At 38.5% G+C, this 16,308-nt stretch overlaps 1 protein-coding gene across 1 annotated transcript in view; it reads right to left on the bottom strand.

Moving 5' to 3' along the window:
* Positions 1-4,329: 4,329 nt before the first annotated feature.
* Positions 4,330-16,308, bottom strand: part of LOC137259319 (uncharacterized) — an 86,030-nt gene continuing 74,051 nt past the window's right edge. Inside the window, exon 2 of the mRNA XM_067796998.1 lies at positions 4,330-11,465. Coding sequence (XP_067653099.1) covers positions 10,134-11,465 — 1,332 coding nt within the window. The 3' untranslated portion in view covers positions 4,330-10,133. The remainder of the gene's footprint in view (positions 11,466-16,308) is intronic.

The following is a 16,308-nucleotide window of genomic DNA, read 5'->3' as shown; positions in this document are numbered from 1 at the left end:
TTTCAATGTCATGCTTGTACAGGGTAGTATCATTTTGAATACACAATGGTGTTAAGAAAGTGTTCACATGTAACATGTAATAATATTGGGATTACACTTCCTCAGTAAAGTACAGATTCTATACTTTTGTTGGGTTGTGTCCTATCCAAGATTTGAACCCACACCCTAAGAGTCAGGCCCCTTATTTCCCCCACACACGAAATCAGCCAATCAACCTGCTAAGCCACAGCGGTCTCCACAACTATGTCTTTGTACATCCATAGAGGCCCTCATCAGCTACAAAATGGTAAAGCAATTATCTTTTGTCGAAGTGTTTACACACATCCATAAGTTGGCATCCTTGTTGACAGATTGAGGCACAAGCGCCAAGGGATATATACTTGTACTGTGCCCCTCTGTAGGAGCTGCCATGACAGCTGGTACTAATTACCCACTGTCTGCTGCAGGCAAAATATTCAGCCTCAACAGGTAACTCCCTTCTTGACTTACACAAATCACAAGGCAATAATTAAAATTTTAAACCATAATTTCTAGAGTTTATGAAAAATGAGTAATGCAGTCTCTGAAATGAACATATTTTGCAAAAAAATTAGCTCTTAAATACACTTCAACTTCCTTCATTTTCAGCTTCAGTAATCTAGGCTGACGGACTAGTGAAAAACAACTTGAAGTTCCAAGAAAAAAATAACAGGAAGATAAGGTCATCAATATCCACGCAATGGCAAAATATCCTTCATGAATATGTCTACAAGTTATGATTATGCCAAATGTTTTGGTGAGTATATAGAAAAGTGGAAGGAAAGTAATGAAAGGTTCTTAAAGTTCTGCTCCTGAAATTTCAGTCTCAATCAAACTTATTGGCATGGAAATGCCTAAATATTTTATTCAGAAATCCAAAACTACCAAAAGGCACCAGTACACCACTAGACCAAGCTATGTTTGGTGAAGAAATAGGAAACCGTTATAGTTTTAAACTTATCGCTATTTTCAGGTTCAGTCCAACTTGTTGCCATGGAAATGCCAAAATATTTAATACAGAATTCCAAGACTACCAAAAGGCACCAGGACACCAGAAGACCAAGCAATATGCCAGGTTTGATTAAGAAATAGGGAATGATTTTAGACTTCTGCTCTGGTAAAGAGCTCTACCAGCAATTTCAGTCCAAGTCAAAGTTGTTGCCCTGGAAACAACAAAAACATTTTATTCCGAATTCCAGAACTACCAAAAGGCACCTGTACACCACCAGTCCAATCTATGTGTCAACTTGAGTGAAGAAATAATGAACGGTTTTAGAGTTCTGCTCTGGTAAAGAGCACCACCACCAATTTCAGTTGAAGTCAAACTTGTTGCCATTGAAACGCAAAAAAATGATTTATTAAAAAATCCAGAACTACGAAAAAGCACCAGTACACCACTAGGATGGTTTGAAAGTTATGCTCTGGAAAAGACAAATGTGCACGGACGCAGTTTGTAGGTTTACCATGCAAGAGAGACTTAGATCTGCAATTAGAACTTGTTATTTAGTGCTGACTAATCAAGGCCATAAGCCCAGTTTCAATATATTCCCACCCATGAAGAACCAGATATGAATTGATCGTCAGCAGCCCATGCTTGTCTTAAGGAGTGACTAATGGGATCGGGTGGTCAGACTTGCTGACTTGCTCGATGATGTCATTGTATTCCAATTGAGTAGATCAATGTGTATGCAATGTAACCACATGAAACAAAGCTCCCTGTCTGTGTGTGCGTGCGTGCGTGCGTGCGTGCGTGCGTGCGTGCGTGCGTGCGTGCGTGCGTGCGTGCATGAGTGCGTGAGTGTGTGTGACTGTCTGTCTGTCTGTCTCTATGTCCATCCTGTATGCAGTGTTAATGTGTCTGTACATTAACATTACTTCCCGTAAGTGCATTTAAAATACACATTTCTCATAACTACAGTCAAAATTGGAATGAGTAAGTGAGTATGGTTTTATGACACCTTTAGCAATATTCCAGCTATATCAATGCTAGAAATGGGTTTCACATATTGTACCCCTGCAGGGAATCGAACCCGTGTCTTCGATGAGAGATGAGCTTGCATCACTAGTCTAGAAAGACCACTGCCCATTGAAGTTAAAGCGTTCACTGATGAGTGAGTGAGTGAGTTGAGTTTTAAGCCGCACTCAGCAGAAATCCAGTAATATGGCAATGGTCTGTAAGTAATCGAGTCTGGACCAGGCAATCCAGTGATCGACAACATGTGCATCGATCTGCACAATTGGGAACCCATGACATGTGTCGACCAAGTCAGCGAGTCGACCACCTGATCCCATTAGTCGCCACTTACAACAAGCATAGGCACCTTTTATGGCAAATTCATTGCTGAAACCAAAATATTGGGTGATCCTTACTTTTGTGGAAAGTGTATAAGAAATTGTGATGCCCCAGGAGTATCAATGAAGATACAGATTAGTATTACAATAATCTTCAGTCAGCCGGGGTCAAGTTCACTGACTTGGTTGACACATCAGAGCACCTTTTGAAGATTGATGCTCATAATATCGACCAGTGGCCGTAGAATGGGGAGGTGGAAGTAAAGCTCACTGACTTGGTTGACACACCAAGGCACTGTTTGAAGATCGATGCTCATAATATCGACCAGTGGCCGTAGAATGGGGAGGGGGAAGTAAAGCTCACTGACTTGGTTGACACACCAAGGCACTGTTTGAAGATCAATGCTCATAATATCGACCAGTGGTCATGTCTGGTCCAGACTCCATTATTTACAAAGCCATCATGGCTTTTATTGCAGTATTAACAACTCAACAAACAAACATACTTCATTGTCTAAACAATAAGTTACATTCTCTAACAGTAAGCTGATAGAATGACCTTATGAACTTATTTCAAGTTTCTTATTTTGAAGAGTATACAGTCACAGGTTACAAACACTAGTGAAAAACCCACTGCTCTTGGTGATATAATTTGCATACTTATATTACTGGGTGTAGTATATATGTTACAAGATAGAAATCATGGATAATTGTTTTATTTAAATGATAATCATGTTTACTGCACACGCTTAAATGTCTAACTACTTTCTAAATTGTGTGGCAGTTAAGCTGAAATTATTTCACCAAGGAATATTGGCTCTGGCAATAACACTCGGCATTTCAATTTGAATTCCCAACAAAGACAATGTATATCTCTCGCTGACTTCCAGATCAGCATGGCGTTCTGCTTTTATTAAGGTTGATATTGAATTGGCAATATTGATTTAAGACAATCAATAACAAATGTCAGACCGAGATACAAGTAAGGAATATAGATAGGCAGGAGCGGATGCATTAAGAAAAGAATACATATTTATAGAATGCACTGTTTTCTTCTTGAACCAATATTTTCTGATATTTAAGAATACATTGTCTGTTTGGTTATCGAGGGATTCTTCAGTTTGGCAAAACCTCTTGCTGAAGTAACTGAAGAAAAATTGAAGTGAACCTGTAGCTTGAATAATCTGTACAGTACCATATGGGATAAAGAAGATGTGCTGGTCCACATGCCTTGTCATACTCCCCTGCATCCCTTGTCATACTCCCCTGCATCCCTTGTCATACTCCCCTGCATCCCTTGTCATACTCCCCTGCATCCCTTGTCATACTCCCCTGCATCCCTTGTCATATTCGCTTGTATACCTTGTGTCATCGAGTTTTACTCCGCACTCAGCAATATTCCAGCTATATGGCGGTGGTCTGTAAATAATCGAGTCTGGACCAGACAATCCAGTGCCCATTGAAGTTAAAGAGGTCACTGATGAGTGAGTGAGTGAGTTGAGTTTTACGCTGCACTCAGCAATAATCCAGTTATATGGCAATGGTCTGTAAGTAATCGAGTCTGGACCAGACAATCCAGTGATTAACAACATGAGCATCGATTTGCACAGTTGGGAACCAATGACATGTGTCAACCAAGTCAGCGAGTCTGACCACTCGATCCCGTTAGTCGCCTTTTATGGCAAGCATGGGTTGCTGAAGGCCTATTCTACCAAGACTCTTTCTTTCTGCGTGTGTGTTTTTTTCCCTCTGCATCCCTTGTCATATTCAACCGCATACCTTGTGTCATATTCCCTTGTATCCTCAGTCACATTGTCCCACATCTTTTGTTTTGTATTCCCTTCTATCCCGTGTGTCATATTCCCATATGTTTCTGCATGCTTGTGTGATATTCCCCTGCATCCCTTGTGCTATAGAGCTGGAATATTGCTGAATATTGCTGAATACAGCAAGAAACAATGAACATTCGTCTTCACGGACACATTTCATTGGCGTCACACAGGAAGATATGAATCACCATGATGTTAAATGTTCAGTTTTATTCAATAACATTTATGACATATTTTTCTGTTCATATTCATACAATATTTATGGTATTTATTTGTTGCAAGGAATAACGACATAAATGAGAAAATGTAATGCTTCATGGCAAAATAAAACACCTTATTCTATACTGGACAAAATAAGTTAGGGAAATTGGTATTTCAACCATGTGTCAAGGTATATGTAGCTTATTATTCATAATTTCAAAATTTACATATATCCCTAACTATTTTTGTCCAGTATAGAAGTAAGTTTACATTCAGGGAGTAGATGTTTTCCACTTTCCATGACCTCTCAGATTGCACATTCTTATAAAAAAGATAACAGATATTGATAAACTCTGGCTTGAAGACTTTAGTCAACCTCCTTGCCATTGGAAAGTAACTGAAAGTAGAAATATACTACTCAACTAATGAAAGGGGTATGTCAGTGATAAATTCCAGGTAGTTGAACCGATATGTCTTATACAGTGCCCGTAATGTCAGCCTAGATAGTTTCATATGAAACAGAAAACATATAACTCATACTCATTTTACTTTCAATACATGTGGAAATCCTGGTTGGAATTAGAACTGATCTTCAGTAACCCATGCTTGTGGTAAGATACAACTATCAGGATTGGGTAGTAAGGCTCGCTGATTTGCTGACACTTGTCATCGTATCCCAAATGCGTAGATCGATGCTCATGGTGTTTATCACTGGATTATCTGATCCAGGTTTGAAAATTAAAGACTGTCTTTATAGAGCTGGAATATTGTTGAGTGGGGCGTTAAATAAACAAATAAAATCAAGGATTTTTCACTGACCTGGACATGTGGATGCATTTATGGCAAGAGTCTGAGATTTAACGAACATCTTGAAAGCAAACACCTTTCATACCTGAACTTTTTATCCTTCCCCTTATAAACAAAACCTGGGTGGTTGGGTAGCTTAGTGGTTACAGTGTTTGCTTGCCATGGTCAAGACCTGGGTTTGATTCCCAAAATGGGTACAATGTGTGAACCAATTTCTGGTGTTCCCTGACATGATATTGCTTGAATATTGTTAAAAGCAGTGTAAAACTCAACTCACTCATACACTGTAAACGAAATCAAATTGTTTTTAATCCATAGAGATTACCATATGTGAGGTCAAACAAATTGCCAGACACTATTTGGCATTCTCTTCTCACAGAGGTTACTTGTTATATCTTCCTACAAACCACTGTTCTTATATGGTTCTCATAAAAGCCCCTAATGGCAAAAAATCGCAACGCAAATTCTTTCCATCCAATCAGAACATGTGTTTCATGACTAATACAAGCAAATGTGGGGCCACAACTATCCCTCCTCTGCTGATGACATGTGCTAACGTGACACACAAGACATTTAATGGCTAGCATGTCCATTGTCAATGAGGGTGATGGTGAAGCAAAACATTTATGCATCGCACAGGCGAAGAGATTCTAGCTTTCCCGAAGCATATGGAAATTACTGATGCCTTAAGAATGATGACTTTTGAAACAACATCGCTGAAGGCACAACTAAATCTGATTGCAACCAATCATGAATCCTGAACACTCGCACCATGAAAGGGCTGTATTGGATATGACAAGAGTACCCTCAGTGGGAAGAGAATGCTATTAGAATGCCACAAGCCCTGACAAAACCCTCATTTAAAAACTTGCAGCCTATCAGGACAAATACATCACTGCCTAGCATATATATGCACATTTAGATGTTGTACAACTAGTATATGGAATTGGCACATATACATCAGCCAAATAATTTGTACTTTCTGCAAGAAGAGATGTTGTTATACAAATATTACACACAGTATTCACTATTCTACATCTGAGATGTTGTCATACAAATAGCATAGAATGTCTTTGATGATGTTGTACAATGAGTATATGGAATTGGCACCATGACATGATGCGAGTGAGTGAGTTTGGTTTTACGTCGCTTTTAGCTGATTTTAGAAATATTCCAGCTACAGTATGGCAGTGGAAACGAGAAATGGGCTTCATATAATGTATCCACATGGGGAATCAACCCCGGGCCTTTGGTGTTATGAGTGAGTGCTTTAACCACTAGGCTACCCTACTGCCCCGTTAGATGTTGTCCACATACTTTTACGTTTCTGCTGTATGAGAAGTTGTTATACTAATTGTACATGCTTCTGCTGTATGAGAAGTTGTTATACTAATAGTACATGTTTGTTCTGGGAGGTGTTGTCGTTCAAAGATTTGCATTTCCCTACCAAGAGTTGAGTAGAACATCTGATTAAAAAACAATTAATTTCTCATTCGATTTGGCAAAAGGAATAAAACAAAAACACATAAATGAAGGGCATAAAACAGTCTTCCTCCCACAGGAAAACATTATCCGTAAAACAAAGGTAATATATTAAATGCAAACATCATTCATCATAAACCACAAAACCAATGATCCAAGATGTGAGTTGTGAGTCCCGTTGTGTAAACATGAGTTGGCGAATAGACGATATTTTCTCTCAAGGTTAGGCCAGACCAATTATTTTTCCTTGTATTTGCGTAGTTTTGTCCTCAGAAAATCTAAGGGAGGGACGGGAAAAAAACAAGAAAATCACAAGTGAAAGTAGTATTCTGTTTCTATACTAAAAGTGTTAGATTTTTGGCAGTTTATGAAGTGTGTATGGGGCAAAAGACAATCAAACTTAAAAGTTCTTATAAGTTAAGAATTTTGGACAAAAATAACCCAAAACATAAAAAAAATTATTTTTTGAGTGGGGAAAATCTATTTTTACCGTTTTCTTATTCTTGAAAAAAATACAACTGGTGGATCTATAAAAACAGGAAACAAAATTGGTCTGGAATTCCCAAGATATAAAAGATATATTTATTTAATGCTGTCTCGCAAATTTCCAGCTACAAGATAGCAGCTGGTAAATAAATAATCAAGTGTGTCCTTTTGTAAAAGAATCTCATTTAAAATCAGATCCTAGTTCTAGCTAATGCTGATGATAGATTTGAGAACATCCTGTCACAGGTGCCATAAGAGACTTTTCTTCAGACCAAAGGGAGTGTCAATTACGTCAGAAATTTCCACTTTCATCATGCTGCATTGTAAACATCAACATAGGGAATTCTGAGCCACACTTAACTTGATTCTGTGCTTTGTTACTTGCACTGGTGCAACCTAATATTACAAAGAGCAACCTAGTTATTAGTTTAATCTGCATAAGTTTAAAATTATGTTTATTTTAAAAATAGCATGTCTTGTGCCATGTGTCAAAAGAATGATAAAAGCGGAATAAGTAATTCTTTTAGGAGTGGGTGCAAGTCTGTCAGATTAAGTGCAATGGAAATCCATCAAACTCAGCTCAGAGGCTCATGAACTAGCACAACTGTGTAAAAATAAATCAGTTTTTCCACTGGAAAAGACAGTTCTTACTCAATAGGGAAAAATGAAAATCCACTGACATATTTCCTCGTAATGCTTGAACTTTCTGAAATACTTGGAATTAAATCTGGCCAGACAGCACATGCATGATAAGTGGGTGAAGTTCTGAGTGAAACATCTAAAAAATTCAACAGCATATTCCTTTCATTACATATTGCAATAAAAGCAGTGCAGCTGAAAATTGGCTGGTGCAACTAGGTTCTTATCTGAGGTTGCACCTGGTGCAAGCAGGTTAACATCTCTTGAATTGATTCCTGCGTGACTGATTCATCATGTGTCCCTTGTTTCATTTGAACGGAAATGACCTTCCGTAGCCTGCAATAGTACATCCATGAAATGTTGGTAATCTATTAGACATTTGAAAATGAGTGAGGGAGTTGGGTATATGCAGGGAACACAAGAAATGGGCTTCACACACTGTACCAATGTGGGGTATGGGTATGTTCAACCAGTATGTTCAGCATGATGAGCGAACACTTTAACCACTTGGCTACCCCAATGCCCTCATTTGAAAATGATCTGTTTTCAAATTTTAAATGAATTTTGTCAAAATATTTTTTTAAAGCATAGCCTATAGAACCAAACTGAAACCAGTACCAAAAGGTTTGAGAAATCAGTTTCTGATTAGCTGACAGCTACCTGTTGTGAGCCATTTCATTGGTTGGTTCTCTGAATGTCACCTGAAATAGGATGTCCTTATATGTTTGATTAGTTTTAGCTAGGATGAAGAACTGACTTAAGAGAGATTGATCTAGCCATGATCACAGGATATGCTGACATGCTATTAACCAAAAGGGGTCAAAGGGAGATAACTACATTGTGATAATTTCTACGAGACCACTAAGAATGATTTCTTGCTTCAAATGTTTTTTTCAATTTAAAAACAAATTCTTTGCCAGTTCACTGTAAATGAAAACTGATGTATTAAAGCATGATGACTTATTATATTATAATATGATGACTTATTATATTTGTCAATGCTGTTTAGTTACTACTAAATATCAGAATCCAATGAACATAATTTTGCAAAATTGTACAAACAATGTTCATTTAATGCTAAGAGTATGGGAAATATTAAAGTCAGGCAGGTATTCCTCCTCGATATCTCCAGGGCATATGTTCTGGAAAATCTCCACTCTGCACTGCATGCACCTTCCGCTAGGTCTGATAACGTTATTACCTCCCTTTGCTGTCTCTGCATTCTCACAGTAGCCAATCAGGTAAGCTGCCGTTACAAACAAGCTTGCCAGTGTCAACAAAGATAGTAGCGGCAGCTATGAAGTTTGTTCAAAGTGCAACTCAGATTTTGGGAAATCATACAGACAAATCGTCAGGTCAGAAACGTTAAAAAAGAATAGGCATGCTCTCCTTCTACCTCTTTCAGGGTTCCTCTGCATGATTTGTATTGCCATGTTAATCGGTTAGATAATTCAAAAAGCCAAAGTGAGTTGTGATTGGTATGCTCAACTTCCCAGTGTAGACACCTGATTGGATCAAAAGCAAGCCAAGGGAGGTAATAAAATCATTGGGCCAAGCTGTAGATACATACAGGGTATGGTGGAGACTTATAGGAACATACATCTTAGAGATACTGAGGATGGCAGGTATTGAGAAACAAGCCATTTGGTTTACTATACCTAATGTAAACATTTTTCTTTTGTTTTCTTATGAAAATGAGGAAAATGAAAGATTGAGCTAAAATTACAATGAACCAGCAAACAGTTTTGGCAACGTTATTTTGATTTAAAAAAGGTCAAATAGTTTGCCCTAAGAAAAATGCTATCTTCCCCTTTTGACAGAATGATATCACAATTTACACACAAACACGATATTTGATCTTGTAAAAGATTGGTTTACAATTAGAATATAAATGTGACTTCAATTAAAAGGTTTTTGATCTGAAAAAAAAATATGTTTGGGTGGCAAGAAGAAAATGGGGATGAGACTTTGTAACATGAGTTTTGAACATTTAAATTTGATATTTATTTTTTTTAATATAAGAAACATTGTAATAAAATTAGTAATGCAATCATGAACATATTTCTTTACTTCTACCTGTTTCTGGTAGTCAGAATAAAAAACTTTTAATTTTGTTACATTTCTATTTTTGAAAGACGGCAGTATTGTAAACCAAACTAAAAAAGTCATCTGGTCTTAATTTGATTTTTTTTTTATCCTAAAAATTCAGTTTCAAAATTCTCTATGTATTTCAAAACAAGACTTCCATTTCCATTCAACAGAATAAACCTGAATAAATTATAAAACAATAAGACCAATATGAAGATCATAACAGCATGTTTTCATTCAGCATGTATGGATACTTAGTGTGACTAGCAACAGATTCAGGTTAAATGTTTATCAAGACTTCGACTGACCATTCTCAAGCAAAAATCGGTCATTGAAGACCTTCAGCGGCTTAATCTGTCCATCCTCTAGAAAGAAGAGGTCATTGTTTGACCTCCTCATGTACGCAGCTGCTTTACCAAACACACTGTACGTCAGCACAAGCACATCGCACATGCTCAAGAAGTACTGGTCGGCTAGTACCTTCTCAAAGCCAACACAAGGATCGACCTTTATTCTTTTTGTTTTATCGATATGAATGATATCCCCTTCTATTTCAACATTCTGTAAAGGAAAGAGCTCCATAGCTTTTGAGCGAACACTGTCAGAGTCGCTTGCGACGAATATTCTATAGCGATGATGATCGGCGTATTTCTTGAAGAAGTCCCAAACCACGGAGACAGACTCCATAGTATTCCTAACTTCCGAGTCCCACGGTAATGTGGGATTCTTACCGAATCGTAAATGAGCACAAACAAGCTTGAAGTTCTGGGTAGGCTTTGCTTTAGCCAATGCTGTTGTCAATCGTCTCTTCACTCGCCTATTGAGCTTGAAGATATTCTGCCACAAATCGGCAAATACGATTGGTCGTGGTTTGGTTTTCAGTTTTTGACGAAATATCGTCTTGTAGTAAGGATTACTTTTCAAGGCGTAGAAATAGTCATAGTTAGTTGTAAGGTATACCACATCTTGCGGATACACAGCATCAAAGTCGATCTGACCGATCAGCTGTCGAAAGACTTTATCGTTAACTGTATATAAATATTTGGTTGAAAGACCTTGAAGTAGGGTTGAATTTATTTTCCAGTTCAATTTCCTAGGGTGGAATAAATTGGATAACAGACATGGAGATGACATATCGACTCCAAATGTTCGGTTTGTAACTAACGAAATAACATACGCTGATAATATCCCATGTTGCCGATCTCCCCATCCACAACACGTGATATTTTTTCGGCAATAATAAATTATATATTTCTCACGACTGGCGTTTGCTCTGTGCAGACTTGTATTTTGGAGATGATTGAATAGAGTTTTATCACGATTACTAGGGATGAGAGCGTTAAGCTGTAGATGTCGCGATATGTTTTTTAGCTCGACGCCTGCGTGTTGGGGAATTTGTTCACTGCTGGAGTTGGCTACTTCAATCTCGATGTCGTTCAGGATCACAGGAGTGTGGACTGGCACGTTGACTTTGTGAGTGAGAGCTTCTTTTTCAGCTTTAGGAAAGACTTCGAGTTGCACCAGTGGCACCTTGAGAGTGAGGTCGTCGAGGAAGTAGAGGCTGATGATAACTGTTACTATGCAGAGGCACAGTGATATTGCCAGTCCATATTTGGGTTTCATCTGGAAGAAGAGATACAAGAATCATTTAATCATCAGGGGTAATCAGGAGGTAACATTTGTTAACTGGGGAGTATCTGTTGTAGTATCAGAAACTCGGTAAGAATCAGTAATATGCTATATAGGATATAGGATATATATAGCGCACATATACACGCACTAGTGCATACTCAGGGCACTGGTACTTGTTCCCTCGATCACTGGATGTCAATCGCAACAGCACATCGTATATCAGTCTCAACGCCATGAGGAGTATAAATTTCTTGCAGCCACTTGGTGCACCGAGCTAATGTGGCTCTCTCATCATAACGAGGTACCCATTAACAGCTGAGTGGACTGGAACATTGCTGTACCCCCAACTAGGTGTTTGCATGTATTCATGTGGCCACCATCTTGTCATATACCAATAGATTCATGGGTTCTTCTAAGTGCACAGGGTTGTGTACTGTACACTAGGGGTTGTGACAACAATGAAAGAGTCTGCACACAAAGTTGACTCCAAGGTTTTTACACCCAGTCACAGGGATGATTGGATGCAATATATATTAATAAGGGATAACATGATTATTGGGGTATCATGGTGCTTGGGGGTAACATAGTGCTTGGGAGGTAACACAATGACTGGGGGTAACATGATTGGAGGTAACATTTTGACTGGGATAACATGGTGATTAAGGTTAACATATGGAACAACATGATAATTATCTGTGAGCATGTGTGTGTGTGTGTCTGTCTGCTGGTCCATTAATGACCAGTGGCTTGCATGTGTCTGTGGTATGTGTGTCTGCATGTGTGTCTGGGGGTGCACGTGAGCAAGTGAAAGTGGGTAGGTGAGTGAACTTAACATCTGATTGAAGAGTATTTGGTTATATCATAATCAGTCTGCTCAACAGCAGGCAGAAGACTGAGTTGACACAAGCGTAAGATGACTACAATTTCGATGAAAGAAAATTTTCTTGAAAACAGCAGACATTAAATCTAGCCTTCAGGGGTGATGAAGTTGTGTTCGTTGATGCTAAGCAGATTGCAATTTGAAACCCGAAGAAGCATGATACATCATTCTGAACAACTCATTCAAACCAGTTACTTGAAACAAGACTGATCCTGAATTCAGTAAAATTCAATCTTGTTACAATTTTCCAGTTCAAGATTAGAATTACATGAAAAATCCAGAAGATGGTCATTGAAAAGGTCACTGAGCCAAATTTTAATTGTTTGATGGGCATACTAGAAATTGAGTGAGTCAGTGAGGGAGTGAATAGTGTTTTACGCCTCTTTTAGCAATATTCCAGCAATATCATGAAGGGGAGAACATAAAAAAATGGGCTTCGCACATTGTACATGTGGGGCACTGAACCCAAATTTTTGATGAAGTCAATGATGAAGTCAATGATGAAGCATACCACTGGATGACAGCTACTTGCTATAATTGCATAGAACAATGTTTTGGTGTAGATTTTCATAACGTCAAGATCTAGGCGTCCGTTTTGTAGCCTTCCAGCATGTCAATTTTTCAACTTCAAGCATATCAATTTGTAGCCTTCCAGCCTGTCAGTTCAGAGCCTTCCAGCATGTCAATTCAGAGCCTTCCAGCATGTCAATTCATAGTCTTTCAGCCTGTCAATTCAGAGCCTTCCAGCATGTCAATTCATAGTCTTTCAGCCTGTCAATTCAGAGCCTTCCAGCATGTCAATTCATAGTCTTTCAGCCTGTCAATTCAGAGCCTTCCAGCATGTCAATTCATAGCCTTCCAGCCTGTCAATTCATAGTCTTTCAGCATGTCAATTCAGAGCTTTCCAGCATGTCAATTCATAGTCTTTCAGCCTGTCAATTCAGAGCCTTCCAGCATGTCAATTCATAGTCTTTCAGCCTGTCAATTCAGAGCCTTCCAGCATGTCAATTCATAGTCTTTCAGCCTGTCAATTCAGAGCCTTCCAGCATGTCAATTCATAGTCTTTCAGCCTGTCAATTCAGAGCCTTCCAGCATGTCAATTCATAGTCTTTCAGCTTGTCAATTCAGAGCCTTCCAGCATGTCAATTCATAGTCTTTCAGCATGTCAATTCATAGCCTTCCAGCCTGTCAATTCATAGTCTTTCAGCATGTCAATTCAGAGCTTTCCAGCATGTCAATTCATAGTCTTTCAGCATGTCAATTCATAGCCTTCCAGCCTGTCAATTCATAGTCTTTCAGCATGTCAATTCAGAGCTTTCCAGCATGTCAATTCATAGTCTTTCAGCCTGTCAATTCAGAGCCTTCCAGCATGTCAATTCACAGTCTTTCAGCATGTCAATTCGGAGCCTTCCAGCATGTCAATTCATAGTCTTTCAGCATGTCAATTCATAGCCTTCCAGCCTGTCAATTCATAGTCTTTCAGCATGTCAATTCAGAGCTTTCCAGCATGTCAATTCATAGTCTTTCAGCCTGTCAATTCAGAGCCTTCCAGCATGTCAATTCATAGTCTTTCAGCACGTAAATTTGTAGATTTCCAGCATGACAGTTCATAGCCCTTTAGCATGTCAGTTCCTGCACCATTAAATATTCAAATCTTAGCCCTCTAGTTCACTAAGAGGCCATTTTCTAGACATTGAGATATAATCTTTTTTAACTCCTTGGACAGGAGCACAGTTTTCTAAAGCAAATTAATAATAAAATCCTCACCTAAAATACCCTGTGTCTGCTTCACTTTTTCCCATGCTTATGACACAACAGAGAGAATACGGTACAAAACATTATATTAATTGTATTCAGAAACTGACAGCCCCCAAATACTGGGTCTGATTCAAGTATTTTGTGAATGTGTGGTGGGCATGTGTTTGCACTCAGCTGATATTCCATGTTTGTTTAACGCTGTTGGATGATTGGACATTGATCAGCTGGATATTGCACCGAGTTTAATCAAAGACAGCAATGTGTGAAATATTCTCAGCAATATAATCAGAATAATCCATGAAAACAAATCAAATCAGATTTACTCATACGCTGTTGTGAATTTCTTTTGAAATGGGAAAATCATGGCAAGCATGGAAATCGAGTAATTAAGTGTAGAAATTCAAAATTGCATTCATTGAACGTGGGACCTGTACCACGTTTTAAGGCTTCTCTTTTCTTATTTCTTCATTTATCGACCCCAAAACCATAAAATTTGAAAAGAACGCAAACATTGACCCGATGGGCTACAATATGTTCCCAGAAACCTTTGCTGGGCATAAATAGTGTTTGTTTGTTGCTTAATACTGCACTCAGCTATAATATAGCTGTATGGCGATGGCCTGTAAATAATTGAGGACCAGATAATCAAGTGATTAACAGCATGAGCATTGAGCAACAAAACTGGGAACTGATAACTCACCAAAGTCAGTTAGCCTTACCACCTGATCCTGTCAGACAAGTTTTATTCCAAGCATGGCTTGCTGAAGACCAATTCTAACCCAGATCTTCATGTGTAGCTGTGATTGTAAGAGACTGGAACAGTTTTACCAGATGGCCGAGTTTGGAGATATCATGTCAGCATGACCCACTGATGTGGTCGTTTCTCATTCTTTGAGTCACTGGTATATCTAGTCAAAATCCATTTATTTGTTTTTGTACATCTATAAAATTCCAAGCCACCCCATTTGACAACATTTGTTTATTCTTGTCATTATCAAAGCCTGAGTGATGACTTTGATGGGAGGAACAGGTTACCCCATGCAGACGACAACTGATAGTCAACCAGTAGTTAATGGAGCAGACAACTGATAGTCAACCAGCAATTAACAGAGCAGACGACAGTTGATAGTCAACCAGTAGTTATCGGAGCAGACGGCAACTGAGTGTCATCCAGTATTTAACAGAGCAGACGACAACTGATAGTCAACCAGTAGTTAACGGAGCAGACAACAATTGAAAGTCAGCCAGTAGTTAACAGAGCAGACGACAATCGACAGTCAACCAGCAGCTAACGTAGCAAACAACAATTGAAAGTCAACCAGCAGCTAACAGAGCAGACGACAATTGAGAGTCAGCCAGTAGTTAACAGAGCAGTCAACAACTGATAGTCAACCAGCAGTTAACGTACTGAGCAGAAGTCTCTGCTCCAACCATGCTGCAATCACTGGATCTCAGTCATTCAAGAAACACGAGACTCTCGGGACGAGAGATACAAAACTCATTCAATCATCATGGTAATTGTGAGGTAACATTTGTTAATCAGGCAGGATCAGCAGCATACCACATGCAGGGCTGATCAGATTAAATTTGATATTCATGGTCATCGAAGGTAATACAATGATAATCAGGGATAAGTTTTGACAATTGGGGTTGATTGGAGGTAATACAATGATAATCAGGGATAAGTTTTGATAATTGGGGTTGATTGGAGGTAATACAATGATAATCAGGGATAAGTTTTGATAATTGGGGTTGAATGGAGGTAATGTATGATAATAATGGGTCCATGATAATCTGTATTATTTGACAATTGGGAAAATTGGCGGTAACACATGATAATCAAGGTCACATGATAATCAGGGTATTATATGATAATCAGGTGTTCTTGGAGGTAACCCCATTTTTAGAGCAGACGACATTTGATAGTCAACCAGCAGTCAACCAACTAAATAGCAATCTGTGCTAGAACTATGCTGCAATCACATGATACTCTGGGAACGAGATCCTAAGCTAGAAACCCTAGTTGCACAAGTCAAATTCCAGCTGAATTGTTTTTATTGCTATGTATAAAGAAGGAATATGCTATTCAGTTATTTAGATGTCTTATTTAGAAGTCGACTGCCTCAAAAATTGACTTGCACTTGGCGCAAGTTTAACTGTTAACTAGACTGCACTTTGTGATATTAGATTTCACCA

The sequence above is a fragment of the Haliotis asinina genome, chromosome 13, assembly GCF_037392515.1.
Source record: "Haliotis asinina isolate JCU_RB_2024 chromosome 13, JCU_Hal_asi_v2, whole genome shotgun sequence".
NCBI lineage: Eukaryota > Metazoa > Mollusca > Gastropoda > Lepetellida > Haliotidae > Haliotis > Haliotis asinina.
The sequence above is the reverse complement of the archived record's forward strand: the minus strand, read 5'-3'. Positions and strand labels throughout refer to the sequence as shown.